The sequence below is a fragment of the Myotis nattereri genome (genome assembly GCF_964212035.1).
Source record: "Myotis nattereri genome assembly, chromosome: 15".
In the NCBI taxonomy this organism is placed as follows: Eukaryota; Metazoa; Chordata; class Mammalia; order Chiroptera; family Vespertilionidae; genus Myotis; species Myotis nattereri.
Window position 1 is genome coordinate 38,418,435 of NC_138090.1, and position 18,426 is coordinate 38,436,860.

Consider the following 18,426-nt stretch of genomic DNA (forward strand, 5'->3'; position numbering starts at 1 on the left):
TTCCTTGGACAGGGGTGGGCTGATCACGAGCCTGCTGCTCTTCAGGTTGGGTGGGGTGAGCGCGGCTGCTGCTCCTTGGACAAGAGCAGGCTGTTCATGTGGCTTCTGCTCCTCAGATAGGCTCGGACTGCTCGCATGGCTGCTGCTCCTTGGATCGGGGCTGGCTGCACGCTGCTGCTGTTCCTCAGATGGGGCGGGCTGCTCATGAGGCTGCCGCTCTTTGGACAGGGGCAGGTTGCTTACAGGGCTACTGCTCCTCCTACGGATGCAAGCTGCTCACACAGCTGTTGCTCCTCAAATGGGGGGCGGGCTGCTTGCGTGGTTGCTGCTCCTCGGGTGGGGGTGAGCTACACATGTGGCTGCTGTTCCTCAGATGAGGGTGGGATGCTCACCCAGCTGCTGCTCGTTGGGCATGTGCAGACTGTTTTTGGCTGCTGCTCCTTGGACCAGTGTGGGCTGAGCAGGGCTGCCGCTCCTCAGATGACCTCGGACGGGGGCGAGCTGCTCGGGCGGCTCCTGCGCCTTGGGCCAGATTGAGCTGCACGTGCAGCTGCTGCACCTCGTACGGGGGCTGTCTGCTCGCGTGGCTGCTGCTTCTCAGACGGGGGATGGGCTGCTTGCGTAGCTGCTTCTCTTCAGGCGGGAGGGAGCTGCACATGTGTCTGCTGCTCCTCTGATGGGGACAGGCTGCTTACCCAGCTGCTGCTCGTCAGACAGGTGCAGGCTGCATGTGTCTGCTGCTTCTTGGACCAGTGTGGACTGCACAGGGCTGCTGCTCCTCAGATGTGGGTGGTCTGCTCGTGTGGCTGCTGCTCCTCGGACTGGGGGAGGCTGCTCGGGCGGCTACTGCTCCTTGAATGGGAGCAGGCTGCTTGCGGCAATGCTGTTCCTTGTATGGGTATGGGTTGCTCACACTGCTGCTGCTCCTTGGATGCGGGCAGCTGGGTGCGGCTGCAGCTCCTCAATCGTGGGCCGCTCACACAGCTGACAGCTGCTGCTCCTTGGACTGGGGAGGTCACGTGAGGCTTCTGCTCTTAGGCCTGGGGCAGGCTGCTCACGGGGCTGCTGCTCCTTGGACTGGAGTGGGCTGCTCACGTGTCTGTTGCTTGCGTGGTTGCAGTGCCCCAGGCTAAGACGTTGGGCCAGTCAGGGGGCAGCATGCTTCAGAACTTACAGGAGCCTGCGCCCAGGGTGGCTGGAGATTCGTTGACCGTGGGACCCCAGCTGAGGTAGCAGGTCCCTGGCAGGGATGTCTGTAGAGTCCCAGGTGTTATCTGAGGAACTTTGTCTAATTTATAAGTTAAACTTTATCATATTTATATGTATGGGAAAAAGCATAATAATACATAGGGTTCTACTGGTGGTCTTAAAGTATATCTCTCACAGATGAGTGAAGAATACTATAATATACTAGAGGCCCGGTGCACGAAATTCATGCACTTGGCAGGGGTGGGAGGTGGTCCCTCAGCCTACCCTGTGCCCTGTCTTAGTCCGGGAGCCCCTCAGGGGATGTCCAACTGATGGCTTAGGCTTGCTCCTTGCAGGGAGCAGGCCTAAGCCGGGAGTCGGACATCCTTAGCGCTGCCACGAAGGCAGGAGAGGCTCCTGCTACTGCTGCTGCACTTGCCAGCCATGAGCTTGGCTTCTGGCTGAGCGGCACTCCCCCTGTGGGAGCACACTGACCACCAGGGAGCAGCTCCTGCATTGAGTGTCTGCCCCCTGGTGGTCATTGCTCATCATAGCAGCCACTTGTTCCACTACTGGGCCGAAACCGGCTCGCCAACATCCCCTGACGGGGTGCAGGCCAGGCTGAAAGACCCCACCAGTGCACAATGTGGGCCGGAGGGCTCCAGGGCGTGTCCAGCCCATCTCACTCAGTTCCAATCGGCCAGCCCCCAGCAGCAAGCTAACCTACCACTTGAAGCATCTGGCCCCTGGTGGTCAGTGCACATCATAGCGAGCATTTGAGCGGCCTTAGCATATCATTAGCATATTACACTTAGATTGCTTGAACAGATGACCAGGCACTTAGTATATTAGGCTTCTATTATATAGGACTAGAGGCCCGGTGCATGAAATTCATGCACAGTGAAGGGGGTGGCGGGGGGGTATGTCCCTCAGCCCAACCTGCACCCTCTCCAATCTGGGACCCCTCGAGGGATGTCTGACTGCCTGGTGTGGGATCGGTCCTAAATGGGGAGTCAGACATCCCTCTCACAATTCAGGACTGCTAGCTCCCAACCGCTCGCCTGCCTGCCTGCCTGATTGCCCCTAACCGCTTCTGCCTGCCAGCCTGATCAGCCCATAACCACTCCCCTGCCAGCCTGATCAACACCCAACTGCTCCCCTGCTGGCCCGATTGCCCCCAACTGCCCTCCCCTGCTGGCCTGGTCCTCTCTTGCTGCCCTCCCCTGCTGTCCTGGTCACACCAAACTGCCCTCCCCCTGCTGGCCTGGTCCTCCCCTGCTGGCCTGGTTGCCCCCAACTGCCCTCCCCCTGCTGGCCTGGTCCCCCAGAACTTCCCTCCCCTGCTGGCCTCGTTGCCCCAACAGCTCCCCCTGCTGGCCTGGTCCCCCCCAACTGCCCTCCCCTGCTGGCCCGGTTGCCCCCAACTGCCCCCCCCCCGCTGTCCTGGTCGCACCCAACTGCCCTCCCCCTGCTGGCCTGGTCCCCCCCAACTGCCCTCCCCTGCTAGCCTGGTTGACCCCAACTGCCTTCCTCCTGCTGGCCTGGTTGCCCCCATCTGCCCTCCCCCTGCTGGCTTGGTCCTCTCTTAATGCCCTCCCCCTGTAGGCCTTATCTTTCCCAACTGCCCACCCCTGCTGACCATCTTGTGTCCACATGGGGGCGGCCATCTTGTGAGTTGGAGTGGTGGTCAATTTGCATATTATTCTTTTATTAGATAGGATGGCTATTGAAATTGGTGGGGTGGCTTTTCATAGTCTCCTCTCTGCTTTGGGATATTTTTGGAAATATCCATAATAAAAAGATTTTTTAAGTGAGTGAAGCTGTCCAAAAAAGTCACTCTCTGGAAGCAGTGATGTCACATCTCACCTTTGCCTTTTCTCCCTTTTCAGCATGGCACCCCTGCAGTCTGCTGGCCCTCTCCTCCATCTGCTGTTTGCTTTGCCCTGCTGAACCACTCAGTCTGTAGCTCCCGGGACAACACCTGCCTCCTGAGGTTGTCCTGGCTCGGTTTTCCACAGCGATGGTGGAGAATTGGACTCCACAGACTCACAACCTTTCTGTTAGGCTTCAGGAGCCAGCATCCTTCATCCTGGGACTGGCAGCCCTGAACAATGGCTGAGGGCCAGAGGACCCCATAAAGTTACTCTACAGCTTACAGGGCCCAAAGCATTCCAGTGCCTGTGGACTATGACCACTTATCGGCCCATTCCCAATGATGGCATGGACCTGGCAGCCAGCTGTGGGGTTAGGGGAGCCAATGTCCTCCCCGGGCCACAAACAGGAGACTATGCTCCCATGGGATTCTGGGTCCAGAATGGTATGCCCCAGCCTGTTGGTGAGAGCCCAGCTACTGCCATCACCCGCCCCAGTCCCACCACCCCCACAGTGCCCAAGATGGGCGTGCGTGCAAGAGTGGCTGATTGGCCACCCAAGAGAGAGGCCCTGAGAGAGCAGAACAACCCGAGCCCCTCACAGGACACAGATGGCACAAAGACCACAAAGGTGGCCCATTCCTTGAGGAGCATACAGAATGGAGAGCCTGCCGCCAACACCCCAGCCTCCTCAGGGTCCCGGGCCTTCCACCGACTCTCCAGGAGACGGTCCAAAGATGTGGAATTCCAGGACGGGTGGCCCCGGTCCCCTGGCAGGGCCTTTCTCCCCCTGCGGCATCGCAGCAGCAGTGAGCTGACCCTCAGCGAGTGTGACATGGAGGACATGGGGGAAGCTAAGGGGGGTAGGCTCATGGGGGCCTTGCCTCTCTTCCGTGAATATGGGAGCACCTCCTCTATCGATGTGCAGGGCATGCCTGAGCAAAGCTTCTTTGACATTCTCAACGAGTTCCGGAACGAGCAGCCAGAGGCCCAGGGCTCCCAGAACCTCACGGAGCTCCTCCAGGCCCATTCAGGCCCACACCTTCCAGGGAGCATCAGCGGAGCCAAGGGAGATCTCCGCCACGAGCAGCCCACCAGGGACAACCTTCTCCCACTACAGCCCGGGAAGGAGAAGGAAAGGGCCCGCAAGAAGCCTGTGCGGGGCCTGGGCAGTGGGGACACAGTGGACTCGTCCATCTTCCGGAAGCTGAGGAGCAATAAACCAGAAGGTGACACTGGCCGGTCCCCAGGGGAGGCAGAGGAAGGGCGGAGCCCCCCGGAGGCCACCAGGCCATGGGTCTGCCAGAAGAGTTTCGCCCATTTTGATGTGCAAAGCATGCTGTTCGACCTCCATGAGGCGGCTGCCAACAGGGTGTCCTCAGCCCAGAGGCGGAACACCACCACTGGGGCCTCAGCCGCCTCGGCCATGGAGTCCCTCACAGTGTCGCGGGCCCATGGCCTTGGGGGCCTGGACCCGGCCTTCACCAGTATGGAGGACTTGAACTACAAGGAGAACCTGGAGCAGGACCTGGGCGATGACAACAGCAATGACCTGCTGCTCAGCTGCCCACACTTCCGCAATGAGATCGGTGGCGAGTGTGAGCGCAATGTGAGCTTCTCCCGGGCCTCAGCCGCCTCCCTGGGTGGGAGCGAGTGCCGCCTGGCCGACCCCAGCACCTACCGCACCAACGCCAGCATCTCTGTGCTGGAGGTGCCCAAGGAGCAACAGAGGACGCAGAGTCGCCCGCAGCAGTACAGCATCGAGCATGTGGACCTGGGCGCCCGGTACTACCAGGACTACTTCGTGGGCAAAGGTGACTGGGGCAGGCAGGCGGGCGGTAGTTTGTCTCTGAGACTCCCCTGCTCATTCACTCATTGTGTGCTGGGAACTATGTCAGAGCAGAGCTGTGAAGATTTAGTGAGCAAGCCTCAGGACACAGGGCTGGCACACCAAAACCTTGAGCTATGTGAGGCAATAGGTAGGCATTTATTTAGCAAACATGTGCCTGGTTCACCGTATGTCAGCACTCTCTAGAACCTGGGGATACAGTATTGGACAGTTAAACACAAAAATCTTGTTTTCCTAGCACTATAATGTTTTAGGGGTGGGTGTAAGGCAAACAATAAAATTAGATAAATGGCCTGGCCGGTGTAGTTCAGTGATTGAACATGGACCTATGAACCAGGAGGTCACAGTTCAATTTCTGGTCAGGGCACATGCCCGGGTTGTGGGCTCGATCCCCAGTAGGTGGTGTGCAGGAGGCAGCCTATCAATGATTCTCATCATTGATGTTTCTATATCTCTCTCCATATCCCTTCCTCTCTCTGAAATCAATAAAAACATATTTTTAAAACTAGATATATAGATAAAATATGTAAGGTGTCATATGGTGGGAAGTGCTATGGAGAAAAGTAAAGCAGCCAAGAGAAAAATAAAGTGTCAGGGTGGGAGGTTACGATTTTCAATAGGGAATGGTTGGGAAGAACCTCCTAGTAGGTGCCATTTGAGTACTGAGCTGAAGGAGGTAGGGGGGGAAAACTAGGGACAGTGTTTCCAGCACAGGGAACAACAAGTACGATAGTCCTGAAACACCAAATAGGAAGAAGGCCATTGTTGCTGGGGTGAACGACTGGGGGAGAAGAGAAGGAGCTAAGGCAGAAAGGTGACAGGGACAGATCATATGGGACTTTGTGGGCCATAGTGAGGACTCTCACTTTTACCCCAAGTGAGATGGAGCTGCAGGAGGTTCTGAGCAGGAGAGGACGAAGTTCACAGCCTCCCTCTCAGGGTAGAGAGCCAAGAAGAAGCCGATGCTAGACACATCTAGGATAGGGGCAGGGAAGAAATAAGCAGACTCTGGATCCCCTTTGAAGGTGGAATTATTGATGTTTTGAAGTCATTAACACCAGGGAGAGACAGGCTTCATATATCATTAAATTTGTTGGTGCTGGTGGGGCAATTCCACGAGGCAACATAGCATAGTGCAGAGACCACAAACCCAGGCAGGACATGTACAGAAGTTAAGCACACCAACCAGGGACTAAGCACAGGGCAGCTCCTGCTCAGGTCCAGCTCATCATTGTCATGTAGGAAATGCAGACAAACCCAGGGTTGCCATCCTTTCTGATTTTTTTCAAGATTCTCCTGAAATTCAAATTTTTTAAAAGGTGAATTCTTCTAACGTTTAAATGCTGGTAGCTGAATCAATTCACAATTGCTTACAACTACCAGTAGCAGGCTTACACAGCATAGAAGTTTATTTCTCTCATGAAGAAGTTCAGAGGTCAGCAGTCCAGGGCTGGTATTGTTACTCCTCAGCATCAGTGGAATGCCAACCTTAGTACATGGTCTCCAGACCTCAGGTGGTCTCCTAGTCCAAGATGGTTGCTGGAGCTCCAGCCATTTCATGCATGTTTCCAGGCAGAGAAAAAGAGAACAGGATAAGGGCAAAAAGGCAGACCTCCTGTCAAGTCAATCCCTTTTTTAAAAAAATATGTTTTCATTGATTTTTTTTTACAGAGAGGAAGGGAGAGGGATAGAGAGTTAGAAACATCGATCAGCTGCCTTCTGCACACCCCCTACGGGGGATGTGCCCGCAACCAAGGTACATGCCCTTGACTGGAATTGAACCTGGGACCCTTCAGTCCGCAGGTCGACGCTCTGTTCACTGAGCCAAACCAGTCAGGGCTCAAGTCACTCCCTTTTAAAGAGTTTTCTCAGAAACCCATCCAACTGTTACTGCTTATTGTCTGCTCCTATCTGCAAAGCAGGCTGGGTAATAGAGGTTTTTACCTAGACATAGTCGCTTTTTTTTTCTTCCCCCAAGATTAGAGGGTTTTCCTAAAAAGGAAGAAGGGATGAATGGATAGGCAGCTAATACTTCATAGCAACTAGTTGAAAAAATTTTTAAAGCAGTGTCCTACTCAAGCATAACCAATATCAATTCGGTCATCCTGCAAGGCTCAGAGTACAGTCTCTGTAGTCAGGCAGCCCTGGGCTTGGGGTGTTCATTCCATAGCTTTTTTTTTTTTTTTAATATATTTTATTGACTTTTCACAGAGAGGAAGGGAGAGGGATAGAGAGCTAGAAACATCGATGAGAGAGAAACATCGATCAGCTGCCTCCTGCATGCCTGCTACTGGGGATGTGCCCGCAACCAAGGTACATGCCCTTGACCGGAATCGAACCTGGGACCCTTCAGTTCACAGGCCGACGCTCTATTCACTGAGCCAAACCAGTCAGGGCTCATTCCATAGCTTATTAACTACATGACACATTTCTTCCATGTCCTCATGTGAGGAATAGACATGATTGTAGTAGTATCACATGCCCAAAAACAAAATGATACAAAAATTGAAAATAAAGGGATTAAAAAAGAAGTTTCAGTCCATTGCTAACCAAGAGAAAGCAGGTAAGGCAACCTCAGTATCACACAAAATGTATTTCAAGGCTAAAAGCTCTTTTAGGAGGAACTGAAAAGGTCCTTTCATGCTGATATTTAAAAATTTACCAAAAAGCTCTAATAGTTGTGAACCTTTGTATTTGCCAACCTGGTTTAGGGGCATATGTATATGTATACAGGGAGAAGTGAACAAATCCATAATCAGTGGCAGCAGCTAACCGGGCCTCTCATTGAAATTGATGGATCTAGGAGCCAAAACAATAAGGTGGAAATGGATTTGAATAACCCATCAAAACTGGGTTTTGATATTAGTACATATTTATTTTGTATACATATTACATATACATATGTATACAGTTGTGCATATTAATTTTGTACCTAATTAACAGAGGATACATTCTTTTCAACTCACACCTAGAAATACCTACATGAAAGAACTGTCATGAGGATCAAAAAGGATTGTACATTAAAGCATGTAGCTCTTCATCAGGCTGGTAGTAAGTACTTACGTAACTTTTTAAAAAGCAGCTTACTTTAAAAAAGTATTTTTTTGTAGCCCTGGAAGCTCATAAATTAATTAGTCATTGGTCATTATTTATTGAGTGCCTACTGTATGCCAGGACCAATTGGGAGATACCTGGGTATGCATTAGTGTATTAAAAAAACAAACCCAACAACCACTTCAGGAGTGAACTGGTATTTGCGGAGTATAGTATTTACTCTGTTCTCTGCCAGCTGGGGAAATTATTGAACCCACTGTAGGTGCTGTTCTGATTGGGTCATTAACTAACATATTATTTGGGCCTTAGATCAGCCGTGGGCAAACTACGGCCCGCGGGCCGGATCCGGCCCGTTTGAAATGAATAAAACTAAAAAAAAAACAAAGACCGTACCCTTTTATGTAATGATGTTTACTTTGAATTTATATTAGTTCACACAAACACTCCATCCATGTTTTTGTTCCAGCCCTCCGGTCCAGTTTAAGAACCCATTGTGGCCCTTGAGTCAAAAAGTTTGCCCACCCCTGCCTTAGATAAACCTTTGATTTGCAAGAGCATCCCATGAAACATCAGATCAACATCAGAGCACTGGATGGGAAGGAATTTCTAACAGTGGGTAGATGCTGACTTCATGAACTTGGATCAAGTCAGACTGCTGATGGATATCTACCACAGGCAGGAGATACTTGGGTTATACATCAGGAAGAACAGTTTTCTGGAAGCATAATAAAACAGCAGCATGTTTTAGAAAGGGGGTGAGACAGCTGTCGTTTCCTGGAAAGAGCAAGAGACTTCCTCCATGACTCCTTAATGGCTATGTCAGCACAAGGGAAAAAAGAGTAGTGGTTAAGTTTCCTGGGTCTACAGAAATGCGATCAGATAAAGGTGATGCTTATGGACCTGAATCATGGTCCTTTTTCTGTGACAAACATTATGCCCTGGGAATAGTAATAGCTAGCACTGCTCACTTGCTTGCTGTGTGCCTGGCTCTGTGCTGAGTGTTTAGTACTTTTAAACTTCATTCTCACAATCATACTGAGAAGTGGGTCCATACTTACTGACCCCATTTTACTGATGAGAAGCCTATCAAGTGACTTGGGCCAAACATCTAACATTGCTAGTCAGGCTTCAAAGGCTCTTTAGCTAGAATCTTAATCACTTCTAGAGTGTTAGCCATTTCATGAGAGGTAATTTGGCAACTAAACTGATGAACATTTGCAAATACAGAAGAATCACAATGACACTGGGTTTATTACGTGCTGTGTACCACACTGACATTTTATATTTGTAGCTTTATTTTACCCTCCCATCAGCTCTATGAATTGTGGGTAATGTCAGGGCCCTCATTTCTGAGAGAGCACTGAAGCTCAAGTTGTGTGACTTGGCAGATATGGTGTAGTAAGATGGGCGTTCACCTCTTATGGTCTCTCCATTGAATGTGGCCGTGACCGGGCTGAGAGCCTACACCCGCCATCCCCTCAGCAGGCCTGCCGTGGGACATCACCAGAGAGCTGACTCTGAACTCACCTACTCTTCTCTCACAGAGCATGCCAATTACTTTGGTGTGGATGACAAGCTAGGGCCAGTGGCTGTAAGCATCAAACGGGAGAAGCTGGAGGACCACAAGGACCATGGGCCTCAGTACCAGTATAGGATCATCTTCCGGACCCGAGAGGTAGGTTCCCTATTATGTAAATAATAGCTGCTCACATCTGTGCACTCTTCCTCTGTGCCAGGTTCTATGGGCAAGCGCTTCAACTGCTTCATCTCATGTAATCCTCCCGATAACTTCACAAACACGAGTCTCCTCATTTTACAGAAGAGAAAAGTAAGACTCAGAGAAATTAAACTTGTCTAAGATAAGTGAATGAGTGTCCAGGCCAGAACTGGAATCTGTTGTGTCTCACTGCAGAGCCCTGGGTCTTCTATTTGCAAGAAATTATTAAAGGAAGGTATGTAGAGGATTCTTTCAGGACCATGAGGTGTCCTGCAGAGTGGAAAAAAGATTTAAGGCAGCATGCCTGGGCAGGGCAAGGAATTGGGAAATCTCAGCCCAAAGCACTGCTGTTGATGCTGATGGCTCAAAACACTCCCATTGCATTTCTTCATCCTGAATGGAGAATCCCATTGTCCTGGCTTGGTCAGAGGCCTTCCTCTGGATTACATGTCAGCTGTTACTAAGGAACAAGGCTTATTGGGGGCACCCTGCTTGATTAGGCTCTTAAGTTGTAAGTAACAGAAATCTACTTCTAACATTTTAAGCCAGAAAAAGAATTCATTGGTTCATATATCTGCAAATCCAGGGGTAGGGCTACCTTCTGGCATGGTGGCCCCAGGCACTCCAACCATGTCACCAGAGGACTCTGCCTCCTCATCTCTCCATTCTGCTCAGCTTTTTAGATTGTGAATGTCATTCTCTTTTGCCTCCAACAAACTCTCTTCATGTCACGGGAAAATGAAGACTGGCCGCTCAATTCTTCTATATCTTTATGACTTTCTCTCTACAGGGAAGACACTCTTATCTGCTGAATCTCTGGGAAGGACTCTGGCTCTGCTTGGATCACAAGTCCACACACATCCCGGGCCAGCCATTGTCATCAGGGATGATAGAGGAAACTGGGACAGGGCGCAAGGCACTGTTATTGACACTTCCATCAGAGCCACCTGGAGGAGGCTGCTTGACCAAAAAAGGGGAACTGGGAGAACAAACACAATGGAGATTTCCAAAAAAACCTTTCCAGAAAAGAAGCAATTGTCAGCTGGGAAGGTCCCCCAAAATGGGTCTCCCTCAGCCCTGCATAGCCCCTTGGGCCTGGCGTTTGCCCAGACATGGTGTGAGGGGCCAGCCAAGCCTGGAACTCATCCAGATAGGTAGATGCTATACTAAGAACCCAGCCCCAACCCCTCATGAAGTCCTTCCCACTGAGGGGGAATGTGATAACACAGAAGCTTTGTGGCAGCTGAGGGGAGGCAGCCCCCAAACCTTGTGCCCCATTTTGCAGGTGGTCACCTACCCCTGTCTCTCCAGCACTCTCCTCTCTCTCCTTGCCTTTCTGGCCACATGAGCATTGGGGCAGAATGTGAGGAGAGAGCTCACACTGTATGGCACTGTTGTATGACATGGGAAACTGCTAGGTGTAGTGGCAATGATCACCAAATACTAATAATATTTGCTATAGCTGTTTAACACTATGTGTTGGGCATTTTCTATACCCTTTTATGTCTGTTCACTCACTTAAATGTCATGACAGTTCTGTGATGAAGGCACTATTATCCATTCACAGGTGAGGAAACCGGCATAGAAAGGTTAAGGGACTTGCCCAAAGCACCCTCCAGTAAGTGGTACAGTGAGGTGTCAGCCTGTGCTCCAACCACAGCTCAGCTGTTTCTGGGATTTCAGTAACAGCTTAGACTCTATGTCAGACCCATTCATGAGTTGTGAACTCAGCTTAGTGTCAGTATTTTTATGTTGTTGTTAGTGGAAATAGAATATGTAGAATGGATTTTTAAAATACCAGACTGCATTCCACATTCTGAGAGTCATGAGACTGGTGTGGAGATATTGGATCAGGGTGCAATATTTTTGCTGTGGCTCCTTTTCAATAAGCTTGAAACTGACTTAGAGCCATTTCTGGCATGTGCCTCCTTCCATCTCCTTACTACCCACAAAACCAACCTCCAGTCTGCCCAGGTGGGGCCTGAGGCTCAGGGCCACAGGTTGGAGTTTTATCCACCCCATAGAGATTCACTCAGGCCCGGCCATTGTGACTCAGTGGTTGAGCATCAACCCATGCACCAGGAGATTGCCGATTCTATTCCTGGCCAGGGCCCGTGCCCAGGTTGTGGGATGTGCAGGAGGCAGCCAATTGATGTTGATTCTCTCTCTCTCTAATGAATAAAAAATATTTTTTTTAATAAAAGAGAATCACTCAGCACTGCCCTCTGCCAACTCTATGCTGGGCACTGAGAGAACAGGAAGTAATGAATAAGGCAGCAAAAATACTCATGGGGCTGCATTCCTATGGGGGAGGCAGACAATACACAGATACCTTAATAAATTATATAGTGTGTATGACAAGGTGGAAAGTAAAGCAAGGAAGGAGAAATGAGTATGAGGGCAGCCTGGTGTGGATCCTGGTTTGGCCATTCAGCAGCTATGAAATCTTGGGCATGTAGCTTCTCTCACAGCCTGTTTCCTTCTTAGGAATTTCAGTTTCATTGGACTGGTGTGGGCTCTGTGAGATTGCACATATAAAGTGGTCAGTGCTGGGCCTGACACTTAAGGAAAGGCCAATGAAGTCAGCGGTTGGGAGTGGTCTCATTCCACTGTCCCCTTGTCCATGCCAGTCAGTCCTGTGAATTTAGACCCACCATGAAGTTCACAACCACAAGCAGCCCTTTCTTTATCCTCACACACACACACACAGGTCATACGTAGATTCAGCCGTAGGCTGAGTCCTTGCATAGCTGCCCTGTTGGGCACTCAGGCCCGGGGACCTCATCATCTGGAGTTGGAGGGAAAGGCAGCAAGATTTGCCTGGTTCCTTCCCAAGACCCTTTCTGTCGTGGTGGCAGAACAGAGGATTTCATAGCCTCAGAGTAGTAACAACAATAGCTAACACTTTTAGCACATACTAGTATTCCTGCCAGGCATTGTCCTAAGTGTTTATATGCACTTACCCTTCAAATTCTCTCTACAGTCTCATTATGATCCTCATTCTGTAGATGAGGACATTGAAGTCTATGGCAGAGCTGGACATGGACCCAAACTGCCTGGGTCCTGAGCTCATGCTCTTTACCACTCATCACATTCACTCTCAGGTCAAAACTGAATTCTGACTCTGGGCACAGACAGCCTTGGGTTCGGTCTGGCTCTGCCACTCATTAGCCTAGTGACCTTCGGCAGATGGATTTACTTCTGGGCACCTCAGTATCTTCATCTGTAAAATAGACTTTGTGCTGCCCCATTTCTTGAAGTGGCAAGAAGAGCACAGGTGTGGAAGCACAAGGCTGCAAGGCAGGGAGCTCTAAGTGGCAGATATTATGATGACACTGCTGTCGTGGCCATCGCCCTCTGATGCGAGGTCAGAGATGCACTCTGGGGAGCAAGGGTTGAGTTCATGCACAGAGTTCTGTTCTCCTGTTTACACACATGTAACAGGCTCTTATAAACCAAGGCATGGGACCAGAGCGAGGGCCCCGGCTGTTTTCCAAGCCAGCTGGCTGGTCTGCCCCATATGGCCACCACCACCACCGGCCACCAAGCAGACAGCCAAGCAGGCCTACATCTCCTGGCAAAAGGAGAGTGTGTTGGCAGCACCTAACTTCCCACTGGAGCAAGGACAGACTTGGAGCTGGGCTTTGGCAGCACACACCTAAGTGTCAGCCCCTAAACCTGGATAGGACAAACCCAGGCCAGGACTGCCCTGTCCTCAGCCCCTTTACTGGCAATGTCTCCCATGACATAGGGAGACCCAAACCAGGAACTCCCTGGTCCACCAAGCTCAGTGAATTCCATTTAGACCTCCCAGTGTGCGTTTTTGACAGACCTTAGTTTTGTTAAGGTTAGAGGTTTATATTTTTATTTTTTTCTTTATTTAAAAAGTAACAGTCACTCACTGTTAAGAATTTAAACAGTACCTAAGTGTACAAAGTGGAAAAGGGAGAATCTTATATTAAATGTAATAGTATATTGATTGAGACCTTTTAATTCTTAACTGCATGTGTGGCTTTGTGCAAATACATTTGACACATGTACATGTAATAATGGCTAATATTATTGAATGCTCACTGTATGCCAGATACCATGCTAAGTACTGTATATGGATTATCTTATTGAATCCTGATAACCCTTTGAGGCAGGCACTATTATCTCTATTTTATAGATGAGGAAAAGGGCCCAGGGTCACACAGCTGGAGAAGGGGTAGAGCCAGTATTCAAACCCAGGCAGACTGACTCCCAAGTGGCCTCCCAGGAAAACGTGCTTAAAGGAGGGTGCACCCAGCACAGAGAAAGGCAGGGATGCTGGTGGAGAACCATCTGTGTAGATAGGAACCTCCTTGTTTACGTGGCCCTGAGGTCCTTTTGTGGCTCACCTGACAAGTTTCCCTCAGTGAGATGCCAGGGCCTTGCAGGAGGAGCAGTAAGTGTAGATTTTATTCTGAAAGTGATGGGAAATCCTTAGCAGGTTCTGTGTAGAGCAGAGACATGATCTGACTCAGGCTGCTATGGGAAGAAGGGCCTTGGCAGGATGGCAGGAGGAAGGAGGCCTGGAGGAGGCTGTTGTCACAATCCAGGTAGTACATGGCAGTGGACAGGACCAGTCAGAAAGTAGAGGTGGCCACTTGTTGCAGCCTGCCAGTGCCCTACTTATTGTCCCCAGCAAGGAAGGAAAAGCTTGGGGTCAAGTAGTCAGAGCCAAAATGTGACCATAGGCCACCTGTCTCCGTTGTGGAAGAGAATATGAGGATTTCTGGTCCATGCTGTTCCCTAGTCCCAGCAGAGGGTGCTTTGGAGCAGTGTCTGCAAGATACTAATACACTGATCTTGTTGTTGATCCATTAATTGAACCCATAGTTCCAAGGCCAAAGTGTAAGATGTCATTGCTTTTCATGATCTATTTCAATACTCCCCTGCTTATGATAAGAGATTTGTTTGTATTAACTGCCAAGACCAGAACTGGGAACTCCCAAGCATGAGGTCATTCCATTCCTTCCACGCACACCTCCTGCCCAGGTTCAGTTTGGCAAGGGTCAGCTGTATATTTAAAATCAATGTCATGACACATTATTTTCGCCACCTCCTGTGTCTGTTGACATAGGGTGAACATGTTTTACCAGTTAGAACTGGTCCTCCTTAGTCTTTAAACCATAAACCCAAGTGTATTTTGTTAACAGTCCCTCAGGGGAGGGGTTTTTCCTTGTACTGCTGCAGACTCTGCTGTGCCATCTTGGTGTGGTCCTGGAACTACTGTGCCTAGCCCCAGGTATGGCATCACCTAGTGGCCAGCCTGAGCGAGTGTTAGTGAGAATGCAAAGCAGCAGGAGTTCTCAGACAGGGTGGGCGAGTGGAAATTGGTACAACCACTTGGAAAACTTTGTAGTGCAGTGTAATTGCATATTAACAAGCCTGGTGATGCAGCAATTTTTCTCCTAGGTATAAATCCAAAAGAAAATATGTTCATGTGAACTAAGAGGTGCTTCTGTGAATGTTCCTGACAGCACCTCACAGTTGTTGAACACTGGAAGCCGTTTCCATGCTTGTCAACAGTAGAGTGGATTAAATCCATCATGGTAAAAATGTCAGCCTCTTGCAGCAACATGGTCAAATCTCATACCCATTGCATTCAGAGACAAAAGCCAGATATAAAAAACGCAACCTGCAGGAAACAGGCACAATAAGTTATGGGGTTAGAAATCAGGATAAGGTTGCCATGGGGAAAGCACAGAAAGGCTTCTGGGAGCTAGAAATGTTGTGTTTTTTATAGGGTGGTGATTATCTAGATGTTCACTCTGTGATAATTCCTTCAGCTTTGCTTATGTGTGTTATGGATTATACTTCACAGACAAAAACATTTTCAAAGGAAAAGGATAATGAGCTTTGGAGAACTCAAGCCTGGGTTGGAACCCAGTTCAGCCACTTAGCTGCGGTGATCTTAGATAAGGCGCCTAACATCTTGGAGCTTACATTTTCTTTTTCTTTTAAGTTGTGGGGTGTTTCTTTTTTCTTTTTTCCACATTTAAAAAAATATCTTTATTGTATTTAGAGTATTACAGATGTCCCCATTATCCCCCTCCACTGGGTTCCTACCCTGCCCCAAGCCTTCTCTACCCTATTATCTGTGTCCATAGGTAATGCATATCTATATATATAAAAGCCTAAGCAACCATTACAACTGGACAACCGGCCAATAGCTATAACATGCACTAACCATCAAGGGCAGACGCTCAACGCAGGAGCTTTCCCGTGGTGATCAGTGTGCTCTCACAACCAACCTCCCGCAGCCGGCCAACCTCCCACAGTCCCTCCCCGCAGCCGGCTGGGTGGTCAGTGCTCTCCCACAGCCAACCTCCTGTTGCCAGCCAACCTCTCGCAGTCCCTCCCCCTGTCCAGCCAACCTCCTGCAGTTCCTCCCTTGGCCAGCCAACCTCCCACGGTCCCTCCTCCCAGCTGGCCAGCCCTGATCAGCCCTGATCGCCAGCCAGGCCAAGGGACCCCACCCATGCACAAATTCATGCACCGGGCCTCTATATGCACATAAGATCTTTGGTTAATCCCTTCCCACCCACCCCCCTTCCCCACTTCCCTCTGAGATTCGTCAGTCTGTTCCATACTTCCATGCTTCTGGTTCTGTTTTATTCATCAGTGTATTTTGTTCATCAGAATCCTTGTTCATTTATTTTGCTTTTTAGATTCAATTGTTGAAAAAATATCCTTCAACATTTCATATAATATGGTTTGGTGGTGATGAACTTCCTTAGCTTTTTCTTGTCTGTGAAGCTTTTTATCTGACCTTCAGTTCTAAATGAAAGCTTTGCTGGGTAGAGTAATCTTGGTTAAAGGTCCTTGCTATTCATCACTTTGAATATTTCTTGACACTCTCCTCTGGCCTGCAAAATTTCTGTTGAGAAATCAGATGACAGTCATATGGGTGCTATCTTATAGGTTCATATAGGTAACTAATTACTTTTCTCTTGCTGCTTTTAAGATTCACTCTTTGTCTTTAAACCCTTGGGCATTTTAATTGATAATGTCTTGGTGTGGGCCTCTTTGAGTTCATCTTGTTTGGGACTCTGTATGCTTCCTAGAGTCTATTTCTTTTACCAGGTAAGGGAAATTTTCTGGCATTGTTTTCTCAAATAGGTTTTCAATTTCTTACTCCCTCTCTTTTTTTCTGGCACACCCATGATACAAATGTTGGGATGCTTGAAGTTGTCTCAGATGATCCTTATACTATCTTCATATTTTTGGATTCATTTTTCTTTTTGCTGTTCTAATTGGATGCTTTTTGCTTCCTCATATTCCAAATTGCTGATTTGATTCTCAGCATTCTCTACTCTACTATTGATTCCCTGAAATTATTCTTCATTTCAGTTAGTATACCCTTTATTTCTGACTTGTCTTTTTTCATGTCTTTGATGTTCTTACTAATTTCTTTGAAATTCTCACTAAGTCCCTTGAAGCTCTCACTATAACCATTGTGACCATGAGGAAAGAGACAACATCATTATAACCATTGTTTTGAACTCTGTATTTAATAGTTTACTTGCTTCCATTTCATTAGTTCTTTTTCTGGAGGTTTCTTTTGTTCTGTCATTTGTGACATGTTTCTTCATCTCTGCATTTTGGCTGCTTCCCCGTGTTTATTTCTATGTATTAGGTAGAGCTATTATGTCTCCTGGAATTGGTAGAGTGGCCTTGTGTAGTAGGTGTCCTATAGGGCCCAGTGGCTCAGCCTTCCCAGTCACCTGAGCTGCGCATTCTAGGTGCACCTCTATGTGGGCTGTGTGCACTATCCTGTTATAGTTGAGCCTTGATTGCTGTTGGTGTCGCTGGAATTGACCCCAAGACCAATTGGCTATGAGGATCAGCTGCAACTACAATGGAAGAGCAGCTCTGCAGGAGACACCCCTATGGAGCAGGACTGCTTCAGTGGAGCTTTAGTGCTCACTGAGTCTGTCCCTTGAGTGTGTCGCTCATGGATGTATAGTTATAATCTGGCATGGTCTGAGGCTGGGTGCACTGGCTCTGGGGTCCTCCCCTGGAGGTGCAAAATCAGCCACTGTCTATACCCTACCTGGGGCTACCCATCAGGAGCTGCAGAGTGATCTACAGGTAGCTGCTACTTGTGTTAGGATTGGAAGTGCTCAGGAAAGGCCAAGCTGAGAATCAAGGCAGGCTGCTGCTAGGACTGGGCATGGGGCCTCTTATTGAGATGTATGGGGCACGCTGAAGCCAGCTGCTACTTGTGTGAGAGATTTTAGGAAAGTCTGGAGCCTGAACCATAACAGGCCATTCATATGGAAAAGCCGCTGCAAACAGCTTAGGTTGGGTGGTGTTTCAGAGAATCACCAGGTAGGATCAAACAGTGTGAGAGCCAAGTTGAATGGAGATTCAGATATGGCACCTGGCAGTCAGCTCTGCAGCAGAGGAGGTCTCAGCATAGTAACAATGACCCTTGTGAGTACTTCTGTCTGGGAGAAAGCCACCCCTGTGTTCTTGCTCTGATGTTAGATAATCCAGTTCCTCCCCATATGTTCCTGGATCCCCCCAAGCCACTGCCTGGGTCTCCAGCGCCAGCCCTTTAAGAGAAACTGCCTGGGTCTCCAGAATCAGCCCTTTAAGAGGAACTGCTTGGGTCTCCAGCAGCTTCCATGTCACTTAGCCACAATCCCCAATGGTTTTTACAGCCCAAAGTTACAGGGACTTCTCTTCCTGGTATTGGAACCCTGGGTTGAGGGGTC

The 18,426-nt window shown here is 49.2% G+C and overlaps 1 protein-coding gene across 1 annotated transcript in view; it reads left to right on the plus strand.

Moving 5' to 3' along the window:
• Nucleotides 1-3,375: 3,375 nt before the first annotated feature.
• Nucleotides 3,376-18,426, plus strand: part of SIPA1L3 (signal induced proliferation associated 1 like 3) — a gene marked incomplete at its 5' end in the record, with an annotated part of 148,841 nt that continues 133,790 nt past the window's right edge. The window contains 2 exons of the mRNA XM_081106713.1: nucleotides 3,376-4,873; nucleotides 9,507-9,637. Of these exons, the coding sequence (XP_080962839.1) occupies nucleotides 3,376-4,873; nucleotides 9,507-9,637 (1,629 nt within the window). The remainder of the gene's footprint in view (nucleotides 4,874-9,506; nucleotides 9,638-18,426) is intronic.